The 23,148-nt window shown below is 39.3% G+C and overlaps 1 protein-coding gene and 1 long non-coding RNA gene across 16 annotated transcripts in view; one reads left to right on the top strand and one right to left on the bottom strand.

Annotated features, from left to right (window-relative positions):
* The window catches only part of MRTFB (myocardin related transcription factor B), a 283,790-nt gene that overhangs the window by 238,209 nt on the left and 22,433 nt on the right, over positions 1-23,148 (top strand). For all 13 annotated transcript variants that reach the window (XM_067706593.1, XM_067706588.1, XM_067706592.1 and 10 more), the window contains 2 exons: positions 16,630-16,764; positions 19,911-20,161. In XM_067706593.1, coding sequence (XP_067562694.1) covers positions 16,630-16,764; positions 19,911-20,161 — 386 coding nt within the window. The remainder of the gene's footprint in view (positions 1-16,629; positions 16,765-19,910; positions 20,162-23,148) is intronic.
* The window catches only part of LOC137207128 (uncharacterized), a 57,536-nt gene continuing 54,543 nt past the window's right edge, over positions 20,156-23,148 (bottom strand). For all 3 annotated transcript variants that reach the window (XR_010934944.1, XR_010934946.1, XR_010934947.1), the window contains one exon: positions 20,156-22,729. This is a non-coding gene — a long non-coding RNA (uncharacterized lncRNA). The remainder of the gene's footprint in view (positions 22,730-23,148) is intronic.

Raw genomic sequence — 23,148 nt, 5'->3', positions numbered from 1 at the left:
CATGTGTAATCCAACCACTAACATTTTCAGTAGATTCTTACATTATTTCTGTTCTATATACATATTTTTATTTTACAGTTTTATAACTCACTTTAAAATTTTTTCATATTTATAACTCACTTTAAAATTTTTTCATATAACTTTTTTTTGAGATGTAACTCACATATCATAAAATCCATCCTTTTTCTAACCATCTTAACTACTTTAAGTGTACAGTTCTGTAGTGGTACACATATTCACATTGTTGTGCAACAGATCTCCAGAACTTTTTTGTCTTACAAAACTGAAACTTAAACCCATTGAACAACAACTCCCCATTCCCCCAGGCCTGCTAACCACCATTCTATTTCTGTCTCAATGAATTTGACTACTTTGAATATCTCATATAAATGGAATCATACAGTACTTGTCTTTGTGACTGGCTTATATCATTTAACAATGTCCTCAAGGTTCATTCATGTTGTAGCATGTGACAGGGTTTCTTTCAGTTTTAAGACTGAATAATATTCCATTTTATGGATATTCCACACTTTATTTATCCATTCATCAGTGGACATTGGGTTGCTTCCATCTCTTGGCTATTGTGAATAATGATGAGTACGTGAATGTGGAAATATCTCTTCAAGACCTTGCTTTTAGTGCTTTGGGGCATATATCCAGAAATAGGATTGTTGGATCATATGGTAGTTCTATTTTTAATTTTTAAGGAACCTCCATACTGACTGCAACATTTCACATTCCCACCAACAGCGCACACGTGTTCCTATTTCTCCACATCTTCACCAAAACTTGTTAATTTCTATTCTTTTGATAGTAGCTATTCTAGTGGTGCAAAGTGATCTCACTATGTTTTTTTTTAATTGAAGTATAGTTAATTTACAATGTTATGTTAGTTTCAAGTGCACAGCAAAATGATTCAGTTATACATATAAATATATATGTGTGTATATATACTTAAATATTTTTTTTCAGATTCTTTTCCATTGTAGTATTACAAGACATTGAGTATGTTCACCTGTGGTTTTGATTTGCATTTCTGTAATCATTAGTGATGTTGAGCATCTTTTCATGTGCTTGTTGGCCATTTGTATATCATCTTTGGAGAAATGTCTATTCAGATCTTTTGCCCTCTTTAAAATCAGGTCATTTGTTTTTCTGTTGAGTTGTAGGAGTTCTTTATATGTTCTAGATATTAACTAACCCCTTATCAGATACATAATTTTCAAATACTTTCTCCCATTCCATGTGTCACCTTTTCACTCTGTTGATAGTAACCTTTAATGAACAGAAGTTTTTAAGTTTGATCTACTCCCACTTGTGTACTTTTGGTTTTGTTGCCTGTGCTTTTGGTGTCACACTAAGAAAACATTGCCAAATCTGATGTCATGAATTGGATTGTTTTGGATTGATTGGATCCTGTTTTCTTCTAGGATTTTCATGGATTGGGGTTTTATATTTAGGTCTTTAATTGGTTTTAATTTTTGTAATATGGTATAAGTTAAGATCCAACTTCATTCTTTTGCATGTGTATATCCAGTTTTCCCAACACCATTTGTTGAAAAGACTGTCCTTTCTCCCACTGAATGGTCTTGGCACTCTTGTCAAAGATCATCTGATCATGTACAAAGGAATTTATTTATGGGCTTTCTATTCTATTGCATTGGCCTATATCTCTGTCTTTATGTCAGTACCACACTGTTTTGATTACTGTAGCTTCATAGTAAATTTTGAAATCAGGAAGTGTGAGATCTCCAACTTTTGTTCTTCTTTTTCAAGACTGTTTTGGCTACTTGGGGTCCCTTGAGATTCCGTGTTAATGTTAAGATGGATTTTTCTATTTCTGTAAAAAAAAAAAATGGCACTGGGAAAATTCACCCTTTTAAAGTGTATAATTCATTGCTTACTAGTATATTCACAGACTTGTGCAACTCTCACCATTATCTGATTCCAGAACACTTTCATCTTCCCCAAAAGAAGCCCATACCCCTCAGCAGTCACTCCCTGTTAGCTCCTCCACTCAGCCCTAAGCAACCAGGAGTCCACTTTCTGTCTCTGGATTTACCTATTCTGGATATTTTATATAAATGGAATCATACAATATCTGGCCTTTTGTGACTGGCTTCTTTCACTTAGTGTAATGCTTTTAAGGTTCATCCATGTTGTAGCATGTGTCAGTACCTCATCCCTTGTTATGGCTGAGTAATATTCCATTGTGTTGATATACCACATTTTGTTTATTCATCAGCTAATGAACATTTGCTATTATGAATAATGGTGCTATGAACACTTGTGTACATGTTTTTATGTGGACATATGTTTTCACTTCTCTTGGGTATATACCTTGGAGTGGAATTGCTGTGTCATATGGTAACTGTATGTGTTCCTTGCTTTTATACCTCAGTATTTAATTGAACCGATACACTGTATCTCTTTTAACGAGTTACCTGTTATTGGTTACCTAGAGTTGTTTCCTGTTCTTCATTCTTAAACACACAAGTGCCCCTGTTGTATTCTCACATTCTTGCTACATGCTGGTTTTTTAATACATATATTGTTGGGCATTTGTCTAATATTTCTTTGAATAATTACTAGATAATGAAATGGATTTCAATCTTTTGTTAAGCAAAAGGTAGGCACTCAACTGCCTTCCAGGAAAGTAATACAGTCTTTATTCCACTATCACTATGTCTTTATCACAAGTAGGTAATATCATTACTTTAAACCTTGCACACTGGAGATTTGAATGTTTTAATTGGCCCCTTGATTTTGGTTAGATTGAATTCATTTGTTCAACAAATATTTATCAAGCACCTATTATGTGTCAGAAACTTAGAATCTAGTGCATGCAAAAGATCTAATATTTTTTGATAATTGCATTGGAAATTTACATTTCTTATTTTTCAGTGAGTGTTAGTGTTTCTTTTGGTTTTATAAGAACTCTGTGCTGCACATAATCTGTTGTTTTTTCTCTCTCTTTATGGTGTTTCTACCTTACTGAAATTTTAATAGTATTTAGTTATATTAAAGCCAAAACTATTGAACTACTTAACGGGATTGGTCAAGTTCAGTAGAAAATGTTCTTGTTAAAGCCCAGCATCATAGAATTTTTGAATTGGAAAGGAATTTAGCAGTTATCTGCCTTATTAACCCTTTCACGGGGGGAGGCCTGGGTTCAGAGAAATATGGAAGTTTGGGGATTAAAAATGTTTGCACATTTTCTTATGGCATTTCTTCTCATTCATGAATATCTATTTGTTGGGGACTGTGTCTTTCAGCATTATCTTCTTCATTGCACTTATCACCATGATCTGAAATAGGGGGGCGGGGGAGGGGGAGTTATCTTTAACCTAGCACAGGGCCTGGTTCAGAAAGAGTGCTCAATAAATGTTGAATTGCATTCAGCACCATGAGTGCTGACGCCAGCTTGTAGAAGCAGTGTTTTTGTTCTCTCATTTGCGAGTAGAGCCTCTCCCTCTTGGAGTCACAAGAGGTAGTGTGGGTAGCTACACTTCATATTCTGCTGTCAGAGTTTACAGGGCAAGTGTGACTGGCCCCTCAGCTTCGCTGGAACCTGGCCTGGAAGAAGGATGAGGGTCAGCGACCAGCCCATGGTCTGAGGTCTAAGCAGGCAGGAACAGAGAGAAGGGAGACCAGCCCCTACTGTTCTCACCATATTTGCTGCACCCTGGTTTTGAGCTTTAAAAATAGGGCTAGGGCTTCCCTGGTGGCGCAGTGGTTGAGAGTCCGCCTGCCGATGCAGGGGACACAGGTTCGTGCCCTGGTCTGGGGAGATCCCACATGCCGCGGAGCGGCTGGGCCCGTGAGCCATGGCCGCTGAGCCTGCCCGTCCGGAGCCTGTGCTCCGCAACGGGAGAGGCCACAGCAGTGAGAGGCCCGCATACCGCAAAAAAAAAAGGCGGGGGGGGGGCTAAAAAGAATGTCAAATATGTAAGTACATACCATTAGAAAACAGTTCTACTTATCCATTTGGGTTGTTTGTTCTGTTTCTGTCTGAGTAGGTCAGGACATCTTAGCATGGCCTTAGCTTTTTAGTAATAGAGAATTTTTGTCACCTCAGCCATCTACCTGGTAATGGCTTCATGACAGTTCCACCTGTGTAAGAGACTATCATTCTCCTTTTCCCTGCATTGCTTGTACTATTACGTTCTTAGCTTTGGTCTTGAAACTTGGTCTCCAGCTAAGTTTATAAGTGAGAAACTTTAACCGGAGGCTGTCCCACCCAGTGGGTGACATTCCAGAATTCCTTGAAGGAAAAAAGCAATAGCAGTGTTTCTTGAAGAATAAATACAGCCTATTTATTGCCAGTGCAGCACACACTAAGCCTCAGGTCATTCATGAACTTAAACGTTAGTTTTTATAACACTCTTTAGTGTTGCTGCAATGCCAGTTCTGCCTGTTACACACAGACCATTAATAGTCTGCTTTTTATCTGTCAATAGTGCCTCTGGGAAAAGACCCACTTTAGAGAATGGTGCACTCCCTCCTTACGCGTTCAAGTAAAAGAACCTAGAATCAGGGCTGGCTTACTGCACCTTTACCCATTACACATTTCCTGCACCGTATATCTTGAAACCTTCTTAAATTGTGTCCTTTATAAAATTCCTTTTGATTGTGTTTTAGTATTTATAAGTAAGGACTCTGACAAAGATTCTTAATATTATACTTATATTTGTGCAATTAAAAAAGCATCTCCATGTTAACTGTGCTATATTGATGTCAGATCGCAAGTATGTTATTTGTTTTGTTTCTGTTTTCTTTTTTTTTTTTTTTTTTTTTTTTGCGGTATGCGGGCCTCTCACTGCTGTGGCCTCTCCCGTTGCGGAGCACAGGCTCCGGATGAGCAGGCTCAGTGGTCATGGGTCACGGGACTAGCCGCTCCGCGGCATGTGGGATCTTCCCGGACCAGGGCACGAACCTGTGTCCCCTGCATCGGCAGGCGGACTCTCAACCACTGCGCCACCAGGGAAGCCCTGTTTCTGTTTTCTTAATCAACTGCAGAGGCCAACTTTATGATGCCTATAAAGTCTTTGGGATTTTTGTGTCTAGAAGTGATAATTGGGTTTTGTTTTGGCAAATTTTGTGTGTGTGTGTGTGTGTGTGTGTGTGTGTGTGTGTGTGTGTGTGTGTGGGGGGGGGGGGGGGGGGGGGGGGGGGGGGTACGCAGGCCTCTCACTGTTGTGGTCTCCCGTTGTGGAGCACAGGCTCCGGACGCGCAGGCTCAGCGGCCACGGCTCATGGGCCCAGCCGCTCTGCGGCATGTGGGATCTTCCTGGACAGGGGCACAAACCCATGTCCCCTGCATCGGCAGGCGGACTCTCAACCACTGCGCCACCAGGGAAGCCCTGTTTTGGCAAATTTTATACTTTAATTATATTCACTGTTATCTAGTGTTTGTCCAAGCACCTCATTTGATATATATGTAAAATATATTTATCTCCCTAAATATAATTACTTTCACATTTTCTAGTTTAAGGGAAAGTACCTGAAAAGATTCCTTCTCATTGGACATCAAGTTTACAGAGGGAAGGGACAACCCCTCATTTTAAAAGAGCAACATAAACATCTTGTGTTTTGGGTGTTCTTTGATATTCTTAGTTTTTAATCTTTAAAATGGAAACTCAGTATACGAGTTTGATGGTGAATTTAGTTACTGTAGACCAGTGTTCCTCAAACTGCCTGTAGTGAAGGAATAATATGTTTGTTTTGTTTTGTTTTGTTTAAATCACCCGTAACTCCTCTTACAAACTTTCCTAAGTATACGTATATTCCTTTTATTTTTTATTTTTACAATTTGAAATTCTGCTGTAAACACTACTAAACTGTATTCTCAACATATCGTGAACTTGGCTGTATGTTAATCATATTCTTAAATCATTTTCTTTTTTTTTAATTTATTTTATTTATATTTGGCTGCGTTGGGTCTTTGTGGCTGCATGCAGGCTTTCTCTAGTTGCGTTGAGCAGGGTCTACTTACTCTTCATTGCGGTGCACGGGCTTCTCATTGCGGTGGCTTCTCTTGTTGTGGAGCATGGGCTCTAGGCACAAGGGCTTCAGTAGTTGTGGGGCACAGGCTCAGTAGTTGGTGGCTCGCGGGCTGTAGAGCACAGCCTCAGTAGTTGTGGCGCACGGGCTGAGTTGCTCTGCAGCCTGTGGGATATTCCCGGACCAGGGATCGAACTCATGTCCCCTGCACTGGCAGGCAGATTCATAACCACTGTGCTACCAGGGAAGTCCCAATATGTTTGTTTTTTTATATAGTTTAATTTCCAATGCATTGTGGACTAATCCTCTTTAAAATAAAATAAAAGTAGTGGGATGACATCAAATTTCCTTAAGACTTCCTGTCCTTGTCACTGGCAGGTAACAGAGGTCCACAGACCACACTTTTGAGTGGCTCTGACATAAATTTCACTTTGCTTCTTGTTCACCTGAACCAAGTTTTTTCATATGGTTATTCATCATCATTTTATGCTGTGCATTTAATCCTATGGCTTAAACACATTTTTCTAATTTTCCTGTTCAATTATTTTCCTACTTGGCTTACTGTAATGTTCAAGACCAATTCAGGGAATTTCTTCTAGGTTCTTTAAAAGTTATACTTAAAGATAATTAGTTGGGAGAAAATTAGGCTCAAGATTTCCATATGCCTTGCTGTATCCCAAAATGTCTTATGACATATAGTCTCCTTAATTCTTTTTCAGAACACACGGATAGATACCAGAAGTTTAAGTCCTACAGGAAAGTGTTCAAATAAAAGAAACATTCCCTACCAAAAAAAAAATTTTAGCACATAATATCTAGGCAAGAAACAAATTTTTCAGGCACTTGTTTTACAATCCCAGTGCTAAAAAGCTAATGACCTCACAATGTGAACAGTGTAATACACAACCACGACCTTCCTTCAAAATGTAAATTCTTTGAAATATCTATTATTTCTTTGTGGGCTGTAAGAGACTAAAACTGCTTTTCCTTGGACTTTCCTCTCGTCTTTTTAATTCTGATCAAAGTACAGCTGGAAAGGAATTTGCCAAAATATTAATGAAACACACATCACATATTGGAGCTCAATTTATTTTTATGCTGAAGCAACTCTTGAACAATGGAAAGCCGTAGAAAATTAAAACCAGCAAGCCACACATGGGTACCACAAGCTGTGACACTGGTCCTTTTAATCTGAGGACTTTTTTTCTCTCAATGATTTCTTAAGTCATTTAATTAATAATTTATTATACACACCCAAATGTTTAACTGTAAGTATGATCTGACAGAATCTGTGTTCAAATTCAAAGTAGTACTGAAAGCAACTTCTTGGACACTTACTCTGTGTATTTTCAGGAAGACAAGCTTAGGAGAATTTGGCAAACTATTTTTTACCATTGTTTCAAATACCTTTCAGGTAGATGACCTTTTGCCAAATAATAGAGAAATTTTAGGTTTAAGCTAACAAAGAGAATAAGCAAGGTCTAATATGTAAGCCGTGTACATATATACTAAATAATCAAAATTAGACTTTTATTACAAACACTTATCAGTAAAGGCCTGAATAGGATATCAAAGATATTGACTGTAATTCCTATGATTACCCCTTCAGTTATGCTTTTTATAACTTATATATCAAGAGGAGTCTGCCACTATTAATAGATTTTTGAGCTGGTTTTCAACATTAACTGTGAAACTGTGTTCCATCTCAATTCTTAACTCAGTTCTCCTGTGACCAACAGAAAAGTGCCTAAAATGGTGCATTATGCAGAATAGCCCTTTCCTATTTATTTATTAATAAATAAATCTTTATTGAATATAACTGAGATGATGATAAATAATGGCCAACATCTGCTGGCCATTACACTTACTTCAGTGTTGTTCAGGCACTGAACGACTTACTTTATATATATTATCTGGGGGCAGATATCATGAAAAAGCATCTGTCTGGCCTGGAGGGGATTTGAACTAATGACTTTGTTCTTATTAGGCCAACAGTGTGAGATTCTTCTTAAGACTATTTTCCAGAACATCATCCTGTTTCATCCTGTTATGACTCATAGTGACAACTGGTATTTGTATTACCCAAGAAATAACATACATAACATTTTTTTCTCTACTATATAGTCTACTCAAGTAACATCATTCACTTACCAAAAATGAATAACAGTAATTTTAATATTTATTATGCTTCCACATTCTGGCCCCTAATGGTCACTTTAACTAACTGTGAATCACCAGCGTGGTCACACAAAGGTTGTAATAGACATTCTACATGATTCTGGAGAATGTAATAAATAATATGTGACAACTTTATAAAGAGGACTGTATTTAATTAAATAAGGTGGACTTTGGCTCTAGGTTTTCCAAAGTTGATCCTAAAGTATTAATGAAATTTTTATGTTATGAAGTTACCACCAAAAGTAACAAATTCATTAATGATTAGAGTAGTTGGTGATACTCTGACTAATCGCCCTTCTGCCATGTGGAATTATTTTAATAGTTGTAGTATTGATTATAATTGAACTATTAAAAATTAGAAGTACTAAATAAATAGGCTCACATTGAGATTTCTGTGCGTGTATTTGCGTATTTAACAGTGTCTCACTATATAAGATACTGCACATCAACAATACAGCAGAATAGGAAGGTCCAGGCCCTCATTCTCTCACAGAAGCATTAAATAAACTACAGACTGACTAAAATAACTTCATAAGAGCTCTGAAAACCAGTCAGATATCTACACCAACCAAACACCCAATCAAGAAAAAGCCACATTCAAAAATGTAGAAAATGTCATGGTGTTTTCACTCACCCTTGCCCACACCCTTCCCAGCATGGCATAGTCAGAGGAAGTGGCCCAATACCCAGTTCCCTCCCTCAGGATGGAAGGAGTAGAGCAGAATTTGTTTGCAATATTCTGGCCTGTTGTGGGCTGGCCAAGGGACTAGTGTCTGACTTGTTTGACTCAGAACTCAGATGGGGGAAATTGCATAGTTTGGATCTCAGGCTAGCAGAAGCTGTAGAAGGTAGTGGCAGGAGCCACATCATGTGAAAATTGTAGAGGAACTGCAGACCCAGACACCTGAGGGCAGTAGATTGCAGGCCAAAGAATGCAGCAGAACTCTTTAAGGCCCTGAGAAGAAGCTAGGGTGAGACTCTGGGAAATTAAGACATTTAAAAGCAGGCATGCATGAGGGGAAATTTTTAAATTTAATAAACAGAACCAAGCAAAAAAACCATGCACTTAGGCCCAGACAGGACACATGCTCAGAAAAGACTTGACAAAACCTTAAGCCTCCACCTGGAGTTAATCCCAAGGCCCAGAGGCCCATAAAATTAGTGAAGGTCTTCAACAACAGTCTGCAAAGATTGTGTGAGGCGGATGTTTCTTCACATGCCCAATTTTAAACCAAAGATACAACACCCCACCACCACCAAAAAACAAAAAGGCATACAAAAAACAGGAAAATACGGCCCATTCGAAGCAACAAAATAATCTCCAGAAACTATCCCTGAAGAAACACACACATCAGACTTCCTAAACAAAGACTTTAACTGTCTTAAATATGCTCAAAAAGCTAAAGGAAAACACAAGCAATGAACTAAAGGAAATCAGGGAAACAATATATGAACAAAACGAGAATATCAACAGAAATTATTGTTTTTTTTTTATTATGGAGCTGAAAAATACACTAACTGAATTGAAAAATCCATTAGAGGGTTTCAACAGCAGACTCAGACAGCAAAAAATATCAGCAAACTTGAAGACAGGTCATTTGAAATTACTGAGTCTGAGGACAAAAAAGAATGAAGAAAAGTGAACAGAGCCTAAGAGACTTATGGGATGCCATCAAGCAGATCAGTATGGGCATTATGGGAGTCCGAGAGGAGAAGAGAGAGAAAGGGGCAGAGAAATGAATTGAAGAAATAATGACCCAAAGTTTTGCAAATTTGGGGCAAGACATGGATATACAAATCCAAGAAGCTCAATGAATGGTAAAGAGAATAAACTCAAAGAGATCCACACTGAGACACATAAAAATCAAATTGTCAAAAGTCAAAGACAGAGAGAATCTTGAAAGCAGCAAGGAAAGTCACTTATCGCATATAAGAGGAAATCTCCCAGTAAGAATATCAGTGGATTTCTCAGCAGAAACACTGCAGGCCAGAAGACATATTGTGATGATATATCTAAGTGCTGAAAGAAAAAACTGTCAACCAAGAATTCTATATCCAGCAGAACTGTCCTTCAAAAATGAGGGAGAAATTAAAACAACAAAGCCAGACAAAAATCGTAGGAGTTCATTATCATTAGACCTGCCCTGTAAGAAATGCTAGAGAGCCCTTAAGTTGAAATGAAAGGATGCTAGACAATAACTCAAAGCCATTCAGAAATATAAAGTCCTCTGGTAAAGGTAAATACATCGACAAATATAAGGAATGGTATTATTGTAATTTTGGTGTATAACTCCACTTTTTATTTTCTACAGGATTTAAGTAACAAATGCACAAAAATTATAAATCTATGTTAATGGCTACATGATATATAATGATGTAATTAGTGACATAATATAAAGTGGGGAGACATAACTGTAAAGTAGTTCTTGTAAATAACTGAAGCTGGTGTCAATATAAGTTGTCATAGCTTTAGGATGTTATGTGTAATCCCCATGGTAACAACAAAGAAAATATCTATAGAATGTACACAAAGGAAATGAGAAAGGAATCACTACAAAAAATCAACCAAACACATAAATGGAAAGACATCTCACACTCACGGATTAGAAGACTTAATATTGTGGTGATGTCAGTACTACCCAAAAGCAATATACAGATTCGGTACAAATTCCTATCAAAATCCCAAGGACAATTTTTTGCAGAAGTGGAAAAATTTATTCTAAAATTCATATGGAATCTCAAGAGACCCCAAATAAGTCAAAACAGTCTTGAAAAAGAATAAAGTTGGAGGTCTCATACTTCCTGATTTCAAACTTACTACAAAGCTACAGCAATCAAAACAGTGTGGTTCTGGCATGAAGACAGACATATAGACCAATGGAATAGAATAAAGAACCCAGAAATAAATCTTCACATATATGGTCAAATGATTTTAGACACAGTGTCAAGGTTACTCAATAGAAACAGGACAGTCTTTTCAACAAATGGGGTTAAGAAAATTGGATGTCCACAGGCAAAAGAATGAAGTTGAATCCTTACCTAACACCATATATGAAGATTAACTCAAAATGGACAAAGACCTAAACATAAGAGTTAGAATTATAAAACTCTTAGGGAAAAAACATAGGGGAAATCCTCATGACATTGGATTTGGCAATGCTCTCTTAGATATGACACCAGGAAACAAAAGAAAAATAGATAATTAGGCTTCATCAAAATCAAAAACTGTGCAGGACTTCCCTGGTGGCACAGTGGTTAAGAATCCATCTGCCAACGCAGGGGACACGAGTTCGAGCCCTGGTCCGGGAAGATCCCACATGCTGCGGAGCATCTAAACCCATGTGCCACAACTATTGAGCCTGTGCTCTAGAGCCCGTGAGCCACAACAACTGAGCCCGTGTGCTGCAGCTACTGAAGCCCGCGTGCCTAGAGCCCGTGCTCCGCAACAAGAGAAGCCACTGCAATAAGAAGCCTGTGCACCACAACAAAGAGCAGCCCCCACTTGTCGCAGCTAGAGGAAGCCTGCGCCCAGCAACGAAGACCCAATGCAGCCAAAAATAATTAATTAATTAAAAACTGCATCAAAGCACACTATCAACTGAGTGAAAAGCAACCCACAGAATGGGAGAAAATATTGGCAAATCATGTATCTGATAAGGGGCTAATATCCAGAATATATAAAGAACTCCCACAAATCAACAACAAAAACTATAAATAACCTGATTTTAAAATGGGCTAAGGACTTTAACAGACATTTTTTCAAAGACGATATATAAAGACCAACAAGCATATGAAATGATGCTCAACATCACTAATCACTAGAGAAATGCAAATCAAAACCACAATGAGATATCACCTCATACCGTTAGAATATCAAAAAGAACAGAAATTAAGTTCTCAGCAGGATCTGGAAAAATTGGAACCCCTGTGTACTGTTGGTGGAATTGTGAAATAAATGGTGCAAACAGCTATGGAAAATGGTATGGCAGTTCCTCAAAAAGTTAAAAATAGAATTACCATAAGATCCAACAATTCCACTTCTGGGTTTATGGCCAGAAGAACTGAAAGCAGGGACTTGAACAGCAATTTGTACACCCATGCTCATAGCAGCATTATTTACTATTTGGCTATTATTTAATAGCTAAAAGGTAGAAGTAACCCTTGTGTCCATTGACAAATGAATGGATAAACAAAATGTGGTTCACATGCAGCAGAGTATTATTCAGCCTTAAAAAGAAGGGAGCTCTGACACAAGCTACAACATGGATGAACCTTGAGGACATTATGCTAAGTGAAATAAGCCAGCACAGAAAGAAAAATGTATGATTCCACTTATATTAGATACCGAGAGTAGTTAAATTAATAGATACAGGGAGTAGATGGTGGTTGTCAGGGGCTGCGGGGAGGGGAGAATGGAATATTGTTGTTTAGTGAGCACAGAGTTTCAGTTTGGGGTGATGAAGAAGTTCTGGAAATGGATAGTGGTAATGGTTGCAGAACAACGTGGATGTACGTAATGACATACAGTTATACACTTTAAAATGGTTTGGTAAATTTTATGTTATGTACATTTTACCACAATTTTTAAAAATAATCGATTTTTTAAAATGAGGGATACATGAAGGCTCAGTACTAATCAGGTATTCAAGTACCAACTAAAAGTCCACTAGCTATTGTGCCAGTGGTGCTGCACGGCATGTGGAACTTCCCTGACCAGGGATCAAACCTGTACCCCCTGCATTGGAAGCACAGTCTTTTTTTTTTTTTTTTAACTTTTAAATTTATATTGGAGTATAGCCGATAAACAATGTTGTGATAGTTTCAGGTGCATAGCAAAGCGACTCAGCCATATGTATACATGTATACATTCTCCCCCAGACTCCCCTCCTATCCAGGCTGCCACGTAACATTGAGCAGAGTTCCCTGTGCTATACAGTAGGTCCTTGTTGGTTATCCTTTTTAAATATAGCAGTGTGTACATGTCAATCCCAAACTCCCTAACTATCCCTTCCCTTCACCCTTCCCCCCCAGTAACCTTAAGTTCATTCTCTAAGTTTGTGAGTCCATTTCTCTTTTGTAAATACGTTCATTTGTATCATTTCTTTTTAGATTCCCCATTTAAGTGATATCATATGGTATTTGTCTTTCTCTGTCTTACTTCACCCAGTATGACAATCTCTAGGTCCATCCATGTTGCTGCAAATGGCATTATTTCATTCCTTTTTTATGACTGAGTAATATTGCATTGTATATGTATACTACATCTTTTTTATCCATTCCTCTGTTGATGGGAAGTGCAGAGTCTTAACCACTGAACCACAGGGAAGTCCGTGCCAGTAGATTTTAATGTTCAGCTACTTGTTCTATAAATGAAACACTTAAACTTATAACTATATATTACAGAAACAAGGGGTAATGCTAGGTGATATGTTTTAACAAAGCTAGAATTTTACGTAAAATATCCATCCACTAAATATACAAAGCATATGTTTCTGATTTGTATTCAACTCATTCATTTTATTTGAGGTTTGGAATATGGAAATATTTAAAGAATAACTGCATCTTGAATTTCTAATTTGCATTCTGCCATCTTAATTAAGATCTCTGCTACATCCTAAATTAAAAACACATTTATTGTAGATCTGAAATCTATAGTACAAAAAAGCTTTGTTTTTAAATAGCTAGTTTCTATCCCTCTAGACTGCATAAGGGAATTCTAATAAAAAAGGAACTTACCAGAGAAGAATGATTGGTCTTTGGCAAATGTATCATCTTTTCAGAAGGAGCCAGTGCAGATACCTGAAATATTATAAAACTCTAATCAGCTTAAACATTTGCTCTTTTTTCTTTTGTAGCAGAACTTTTCCATAGTAATTTCTAATAAGAGAAAGATCAGTCTTTAAAATTTGAAGTGCTTTCTTTTGAGTTTTATTTAAAGCATAAATATCCACTGGTAAACAACAAAGTTTTTCTGACATTTCCTTTCATGGTGTTATGATGACAAAGAACCGTCGTCATGAGACGAAGTTATGATGAGAACAGTGTATCAGAGCCAGTAAAACAAAGCACAGTTTTAAGCTTTTTTGTTTCTTTGGAGAAAAGATCATTTTGAGATTAAATTTTGATAGTCCATAAGGTGAATTTAGATCTTGGTGTCAATTTAAACATATTTAAAGGACTCTTTTAAGATTTTAACATATTGCTCAACTTACTGTGGAACAAAATAAGTGTAGTATCCTCTATGCCTTGGATATTCTTGTGGTCCTTTTTGGAATACTATCATTTCAACAACATTACTATTTAGACTTTGGGGGTAATTCTAGCCACTAGAATTCTAACATTTAGATATGATCTGAGATTGGGGCGGGGGCAGGGGGCGGTCCTTTCTAAGGCACATAAAAAAGACCAGCAAAATGTAAAGAAGCGTTTAGATATTTCTCCCTTTTTAACCAGAATTTATCTTCAGATTAGGTAAAGTTAACAATCAGTGTATCTCAGTTGAGCTATTCTTGTATTATGCTGAAGTCTGTGGTTTTCTGGGTAGCAGAGTCACACTAAAATACCAAAGAAGCTAATAAGATGGGAGTATTAGTAATCAAGGTTGAAGTCAGTTAGGCAAAGTCTAGAAATACAGGCCAAACGCTTTCATAGATATTACAACTGATACCACATTCACGTACCTGGGTTATTTTTCAGATTATTAAGACTGCTCTCCAATAAATCATTACTATCATTATCAGTCAGCAGGGGCTGGGCTGGTAAAAATAGCTTGCCAGGTTAGTAGAATTTATTTGCAAGGAAATATATACATATCTATATTTCAGAATTCAAATATCTGGTTCTACTTCACATGCCAACTATTTAATAGCCAAAGAATGTTCTTCCCCTGCGTGAAAACTGACCCAGAGATAAGTATCCTCGTTTCCAAAAAAAGTACAAAGTGAAAGGAAAACAAATAACATAAAACCATATCCCTTAAAGCAGGGATCAGCTGGCCGTCATCGTTCACTGCACATCTCGGAGGTTCACTGAGGAGCTGGCTGTCTCGGGGCTGTTTGGGGACAGAAGTCACCTTGGGACATAGGTGTCAAGACTCGTGGAGGAGTTCCTTCATTTCTGTTTGAAAATGAAATTGCCATCTCTAAAAAGTCAAGTCTTTTGTACCATCAGCACTTACTAACAGTTACTTAAAATTGAAATCAGTGGCAAAATGAAAACAAAGCTCAGGGAGAGAGGCGACATGGGCATGGACAGTCAACTGCACCCACACACATCTCCCAGGCTCAGCGGGGCCGGAGGGCGTGACCCAGCGTGAGTAACGCCACCAGGAATTTCCATTCACCCATTAAACAAATATTTATTAAGTAACTAGTACGTGCCAAGCATCATATTTCTTGCTGCTAATAGCCCTCTGAGTTTTCAGGTCATTTATTTTAAGGAGGGAAAATACAGTTTGCTATTTTTTAAACCCAAATGCTTCAACAAGAGAAGCGATTTTGATTATTATAATGAATTGGACAGTTGTTCGGGGAAGTGGAAATGATAAAGCCATTTTCCTTTAAGATAAGGCTGTTGGGTCCAAGTAGCAATCAGTGCAACGTTTAACTGATTTATTACAATAGTACTATCTCTTTCCAGTGAGTGAATTCTTAAAATCTACTTAAAGAAGATTGCTAGTGGGAATAGTCCGTTGGGTTGTTGCTGCTTCCTTTACTAATATATGACCCCACGTTGAGATTCAGTAACTGCTTATTTTGGCCTAGGCAACGAATTCACTTCTTGCTTTAAGTGTGAGGGGACTGTCAATGCATAGGTCAATCCTATCAATATATTCTTCAGGTTTTCTCCTGCTGCAAGAAATGGGAGGGGTGGAGGGCGATGGGATGGTTGACAAGAGTGCTGGTCAGGTTTGGAGATGGGAGCAGAAGCTGTAAAGCACATTGAAGGACACATGCGTGGAGTGGGCCTCCAGGAAGTGGAAGCTTTCTTACCAGAGGCTTCCTGACGGTGGATCTGGGGTGTGGTCGAAGGGATTCATAGACTAAATATCATATCTGAATTAGCCCGGATTAGTGTGACCTATAGGGCAAGAAAACCTTTCAAGTACCATGTACTGTTTTGATCATTTTTACAGGAGTCTTGGACTTTTTTTCTGCCAAAAAAGGACAGTTCTGGCCATATTTCTGAGAAAACACTAGAGTTTTGTCAATCTAGCCTTATTTAGCTTTAGCTTTTCATTGCTATCGGGGCAAAGACTAAATCATTGGCTCGACGGACGTAAAGCATGTTATTCCACCATCTGGGTCTCAGACATGACACTATATTTTTCTTTTGTTTCTTTTCTAGTGGACTTTTTAAAAAATGAGGTCATCCCCTTATAATTTTGGTTTTTCTCTTTTCACGGTCATTGATTTCACAGACTTGTCCCCTTTCTGCCTTTTCCACCAGTTTACTTCAGTGTCCCCAGCAGTTCCTGAATTCTTGAAAACGCCTACTGCAGACCAGCCCCCCACACGGTCCACAGCGCCTGTCCTCCCCACCAACACCGTGTCCTCAGCAAAGCCTGGGCCAGCACTGGTGAAGGTGGGTACCCTGCATGCACGCTGCTTTGAGCGTCTTTACCTTCAACTGTGGTGTGTAGCCCTGAGCACAGAGGACAAAGGCTGTGTCCACGTTGCCCGGCCTGCCTTTTAGCCTGAAGCCTTGAAAACAAAACCACAGAAGGACTTGCTCACCCAGGCCTTCATAACTGAAACCACCACCACCTTCAACAAATGACCTCTCATTCGATGGTCACAGAAGAACAGCACAAAATTCAGTCTGTATAAAATGACTGCAGCAGTGCAGAAAGACTTTAGGAATCACTTTATCAGCAGTTCCCAATTCTGCTTCCACCCAGGCCACTAAGATAAAACAAACAAGGGAGAGACAGTCTGTAGTACTTGGGATTCATGAATCTCACAAGCAGATGCCTGTAATGGTAACGTGATTTGGGGCTTTATACACAAGGTCAGACTCAGTGGTGCTGCAGATATGTGACAGGTTAAAGGTTTTTGAGAAGCAAACACATTTTTTTGATTTAGCAGGTTTGGCCTGATACAGCTTGATTTGTTCTTCAGATAAGCTGCAGATTCGTGGCACTGTTCCATGCATTTCACTTGGTCAAAATAATTCAGTTAGAAGTTCCGAGGAAGATTCAAATTTTCAATATATAATACATTTTTTAAGTTTTTTAACGTGTATTTAGAACTGGTAAATAAAGGGGGGGGTTACAAACTGAGGAATAGTTTAATCATTTCAGATGTGACTTTTGCCAAAACTAGCAGAACACAGATCTCAAACTTTTAGAACTGAAAAAGGACCTCAGAGAGCTAGCTAAGCCTCTCAGCACCTTTCAGATGAGGAGACTGAGGCCCAGAGAAGTGAGGAAGTGACAAGACCAGAAGGACCCCGTCTCCGAATCCCAGTCTGGCCTTCATCCTTCCTTCCCAGTTAGCCGTTGCAGCACTCCTGGAAGGCAGCTAGCCTGGGGCGTGTTCCTCACTCCCCTCGTCCCCAGGACCTGTGCTTGTCCTGACCTCCCTGGAGAGAAGGCGCTTTTGTTCATCCGTGTGCCCAGGTGTCCATGCCTTCAGGGCACGTACCAGTGTATTTCACCGTCTTCACCAGAAATCCCAAAGGGTGGCAAGTGTAACCATGCCAGTAAAATCAGCTCTTACCTCCTCTTCCCACAACCCCCAGCATGTCCCACCAATAGCACAAAGGGGGTTCGAATGCCAACCCGTCTTTCCCTGCAGATACTGAGAATTTGTTCGCTGCCTCTCCTGCTCTCTGAATTTCTGCTCCTCACTAGTGTCTGTCTTTAAGGAGGGCTTTAGTTCTAGAGCAAAAGGCATTGTTTAAGAATGTGAGACCGAGGGGTCGAGAAGACTATCCTGGGAACTCTGCCAGTAGAGGAAAGCATAGGTACACATTAGGAAACAGACCACAATTCTTTGGGGTCTTTCTATGAGGAAAGCTATTTCCCATCCTCAGTCCTAAGAGAATAGACATGTGCAGGCTAACAGCTAACAGCCAGTTTAGTCTGAGGAATGCTGGTTATTATATTTCTGTCCCCTTCTTGACTGTGTCTGGGTCTTGTTTTATTACATAACAATTATAGTCAACCCTTCTTAACCCAGACCCCATTCATTTTATGATCAGTCTGAAAAGATTAGAAATAAAATTTATTATTGATAAAATAAGCAGATGACAGTGAATTGATTAATATTGTGAGATTGCAGGAGGAGGCTGTTTTAGCGACAAGAATATTGTCTAACATTGTGATGTATTTTAAGTGCCTGATAATTCAAGTGATTTCTAATTAGCATACACATTTATCACTCATTAATTCAGCAGATATTTATAGAGCACCTTCTGTGTGCACCAGAAGGTGCCAGCCAGGTGCTGTTCTGGGTACGAGGAGTAGATAAAGCAGTGAAGAAAACATCACAGTACCTCCGCCTTGGACAGGAGCTGGAGGTGAACAGACATAAAACACAGAGTGTGCCGGGTGGTGAAGATCGGGGATGGAGGCAAGGGGAGACGTTTCTGTTTTAAGTAGAGTGCTCTGGTCAAATAAGCAGATGACATTTGGGCAGAGATCTAAAGGGGGTGAGGGAGTAGCTGTGAGGACATCTGTGGGCAGAAAATTGAACGTCACTGAACAAGGAAGCCAGTTCAGCTGAAGAGAGATGGCCAAGCAGTAAAAAGTAAATATTAATAGTGATGATTTCTGATATACAGAATATGGTGATTTTTCTTTTCTTCTTTATTTCTATTTTCTGGGTTTTTTTGCAATGTCCTAATTCTTTGAATGTGAACTTATATAACATGATCACAGTGATAGCTATATTTAATTTAGTACTTCTCAAAGTTTTCTTACTAAGTTGGGTATTTTACCTAAAGCATCTTAGAAATAATTTTCTATACCTTGTGGTTTTGTGCTGTTTTGTTTGGTTGGTGGACTTTTTTTTCAGATGAAGTTATCTTACAATTTGAATACTAAAAAGTAGAAAGTGATCTGATAACTTATAAATGGAGGAGGTGAAAAGAACTCAGAAAAGTCATCTGATTCTTAATCATAAGACAGGGTCTCACACCCCATTTTCAAAATAAAAATGTAATATTTTTGAAAATTTTTAAAAAATTCACATTACTCAGTATTCTTTTTTCTGCATATTTGCCTTAGAAATTCATGGCTTTATATTCTGCTTTATTCCCATTAGAAGCATTTTTCTGCTTTTACATGTCACCGTAGATTTTTTTTAATGACCATAAAATATGACATAGTTATGGTGAAGTATACTTAATCTTTTCCCTATTGTATATTTAGTGTGAGACCTGTTTTTCACTAGGAGATAGTATATGTAAGTACTCGGCAATATCTACACAAGAGACCCAAAGTAAATGTTTGTTGAACTTGAATAGATAATGCTGAGCTGAGCATCTTGCCCTTAGTCTAAGGGACCAGTGCATCAGGAGAAGTAAGTCCTTAGGAGCAAGATTTTTGGTCACAGGGAGTACTCGGATGTTCTCACAGCTCTTAAAATGTATTTAGTATATTGCTCTCCAGAGCAGCGACACCGATTTCCAAGGTGCGTTGCGTTTTCCTTTCAAATCAGTTAGGCACACAGTACAATGGATTGCATTCTCTTAGAATTTTCTTACTGTCTTTTTCTCAAAAATAGCAAAGCCATCCCAAGAATCCAAATGACAAGCACCGTAGCAAAAAGTGCAAGGACCCGAAGCCCCGGGTGAAGAAGCTGAAGTACCACCAGTACATCCCACCCGATCAGAAGGGGGAGAAGAGCGAGCCGCCCATGGACTCCAACTACGCCCGGCTGCTCCAGCAGCAGCAGCTCTTCCTGCAGCTGCAGATCCTCAGCCAGCAGCAGCAGCAGCACTACAACTACCAGACCATCCTGCCTGCGCCACTCAAGTACGGGCTGGGGTCGAGGCCGGCTCCTTAAAGCGGGGTGGACTGTGGGTGTTGATGAGGGACCATTAGTTGCTACAGGTTGGATGTTGTGATTTACTTGTGCTCAGTGATTCTTTTCATTTTATTACCATCAAAGCTCACACAGTGTCAATAGCCTCCCTTCCAGTCCATTTTTTGTCCTCCAGAACAGGTTCTGAACCTTTCAAGTTAGAAATGACTTTTCACAATTATTCATCCAGGAAAGATCTGCCTGTTCTTTACCTGAATAGTACTAGATGCTATGAGAAAAGCATAAAAAGTGTAAACCTGGTGGGCTTCCCTGGTGGCACAGTGGTTGAGAGTCCGCCTGCCGATGCAGTGGACACGGGTTCGTGTCCCAGTCCAGGAGGATCCCACATGCCGCGGAGTGGCCGGGCCCGTGAGCCATGGCTGCTGAGCCTGCGCGTCTGGAGCCTGTGCTCCGCAACGGGAGAGGCCACAACGGTGAGAGGCCCGCGTACCGCAAAAAAAAAAAAAAAGTGTAAACCTGGTATAAACAGTTTAAAAAAAAAAAAAAGGACGGAGGAGCATAAAAGCTGGAGGCTGCAGTGGTCAGGGAAAGCTTTATGAAAAAGGCGGGATATTTACATGGGAAAGGGCCTGAACCTTGGGAAGGAGCCTTCCAAGCAAAGAGGAATGATCTGAGTGCAAGTATAGAGCAAACAATGCCTGTTTATTACATGGTGAGGAAAAAAGGCCTGAAGAAAGAATGTGGTTAGTTTTTAAGAAAAGTGGAAGACAGATTTGAGTAGAGCCAATGTCTAGAGGAACATGAAGTTGGGACGACTTTAATCTTGATACAGTGGATGTTTCAGAGGGCCACAGTGGCATGGTAAAATCAAAATGCATGAAAGAACAGTTTGACACCAGTACTGGAGGGGAGTCTGGACATAGGAAAACCAGTTAGAAACTCTGCGATAAAGTAGATGCAAGGAGTTGAAAGGGCACTGATAATGGGAAGGCAGGAACAGGTGACAGATGTTTCAAAAGACAGTAAAAGGTCCTGGTGAGCGATAACTGTGAAGAAGGAACATGTTTCCAAAGTTTGAGCCCAATCAGGAGGGACAGAAGGGAGTAAGTTCTGACGATTTCTGAGACTGAATTCATAGCAGGACATGCACAGCTAATTTTAATTATGCACTAGAGGCTAGATAAATCCTCAGTACACTTTTCTGGGAAACAGATAAAAATGCAAGGACTCTGTCCTTCATTTCATTCACTTTTCAGGAAAAAGGAATATTTACAGTCAACTCGAGAAAAGGAACTTTAGAAAAAGATCCAAAATCTCATGACAGGGAAAAATGATACTCTGTGATCCGTGCACTCAGTTTATGATTACATGATCTATAGAAGCTTTACTTCTGTTTTCCACACGTAGGCTGAGCACTCCTCCATGGAGAGCCCCTATTTTCTAGGAGTAGAAAAGGATTAAGACTTACTAAAAAGCTTCTCTTTAAGAAATATCTCCTCATACGCTAATAATTATCAATTCACTTTTTCCTTGTAAGATACAAATATCTTGAGGAAGATTAGACCTATTAGTCATTCAGGCCTTCCTGTGAAGTACTTAAATCGAAAACACCAGGGCACAGAGATGAAGGAAGAAAGAATTTTTGTAGCATGTTATTATTTTAAGAGCAAGCAGGCCTGAGAGAGCTGTTGACATTGGAAGGGACCCAGGGAAGGCCAGAGAACTGGACGAGTATCAGAGACAAACCACCGCTGCTCTCAGCTTCATCCAGGACCCGGGGAGGCGGCCCCCACCGTCACCACCACTGGGCACCAGTGAGGATAACGGCAACGGTGGCTCCCGTGTAGGTGCCACTCTGGGTGCCTGAGCGTGTGCTCAGCATCCTCCTCACAGTGACCCTCAGAGGAGTTGATGTTATTCCTGATCCCGTTCCCAGATGAGGAAAATTAACTGCAAATCCCATAAAAGGTGGTGTCTGTCCATGAAATAGTCTTTTCTGTAATGCAAGAAATTGTCTGTATGGGGCCAACTTTGTAGATGGGAAGAAAACATCTGAGGTGTGAGGTACCTGAACTCTGAAGTTCTTTGTGTTTCCGTGAAGGCTTCAGTCCCCCTCTCCTCCTCAGACATTCCTGCCACTGAAGTAACCAAGCCTCCTGCCCCAGGAAGGCATCATCCAAAAAGATCCAAGAACTAGGAGGAAGAAGGAGGCCTCATCTTTGTGTCTTATTGCACCAGCCAAAGAGGGAATGCCAGTTTTGTTTAATTTCCAGGCCCTAAAAATGGAGATGTTATTTTCTAACACATTGTTTCTTTTTACCGAAATTCCATACAAGAAACTGAATGTGGCAGTTTTCTAGTGCCCGCAGCGGTGGAATTTTACTGATAACACAGCCCTTTGGTATCTTGGAAGAAGCAAGAGCCTGAAGACCTGGGGCCTTAGTCCCAGCGTGGCCACACGCTGACGGAAAGGAAGGGTCCTGGAGGGTCTCTGGACCTCGGGATCCTCAGCTGCACAGTGATCACATTCATCAGGCATCCATCCCCCTTTCTTCCCTCTGGTTGATTTGGGAAAAAAAATAGACCAACTTATTTCAGTTATTTTAAAAGTTGAATTCAACACTGTACTGTTAACCATAGTAACAAGTAGAGTATTATAGAATCTCAACCAAAAAGACAGCATGAATAGAATAATTGATTTAAATCACGCATTCTCAAGGAGAGCCTATCATTCGCAAAGGAGCAAAAGTTCCTTGGAGGGAATTTTACACTTTTTATTTAATAAAGAATAGACCTACGTACATAGGATGTGGAAAAAAGCGCAGGACATCTACGGTATTAAAATTTCATAGGGAGAGCGATTAGGGAAAAAACGTCTAAAAAGGCTTCTCGGGGGGACAGTAATGAATATAAGGCTGAGAAACAATGATTAAAATAAAATGTTTTTGTAATTCTAAAATAAGATTTAAACGTTGAA

Source organism: Pseudorca crassidens, chromosome 15 (assembly GCF_039906515.1).
Source record: "Pseudorca crassidens isolate mPseCra1 chromosome 15, mPseCra1.hap1, whole genome shotgun sequence".
Taxonomy (NCBI): Eukaryota; Metazoa; Chordata; class Mammalia; order Artiodactyla; family Delphinidae; genus Pseudorca; species Pseudorca crassidens.
Note: the sequence above shows the minus strand (reverse complement) of the source record. Positions and strands in the feature narration are given on the sequence as shown.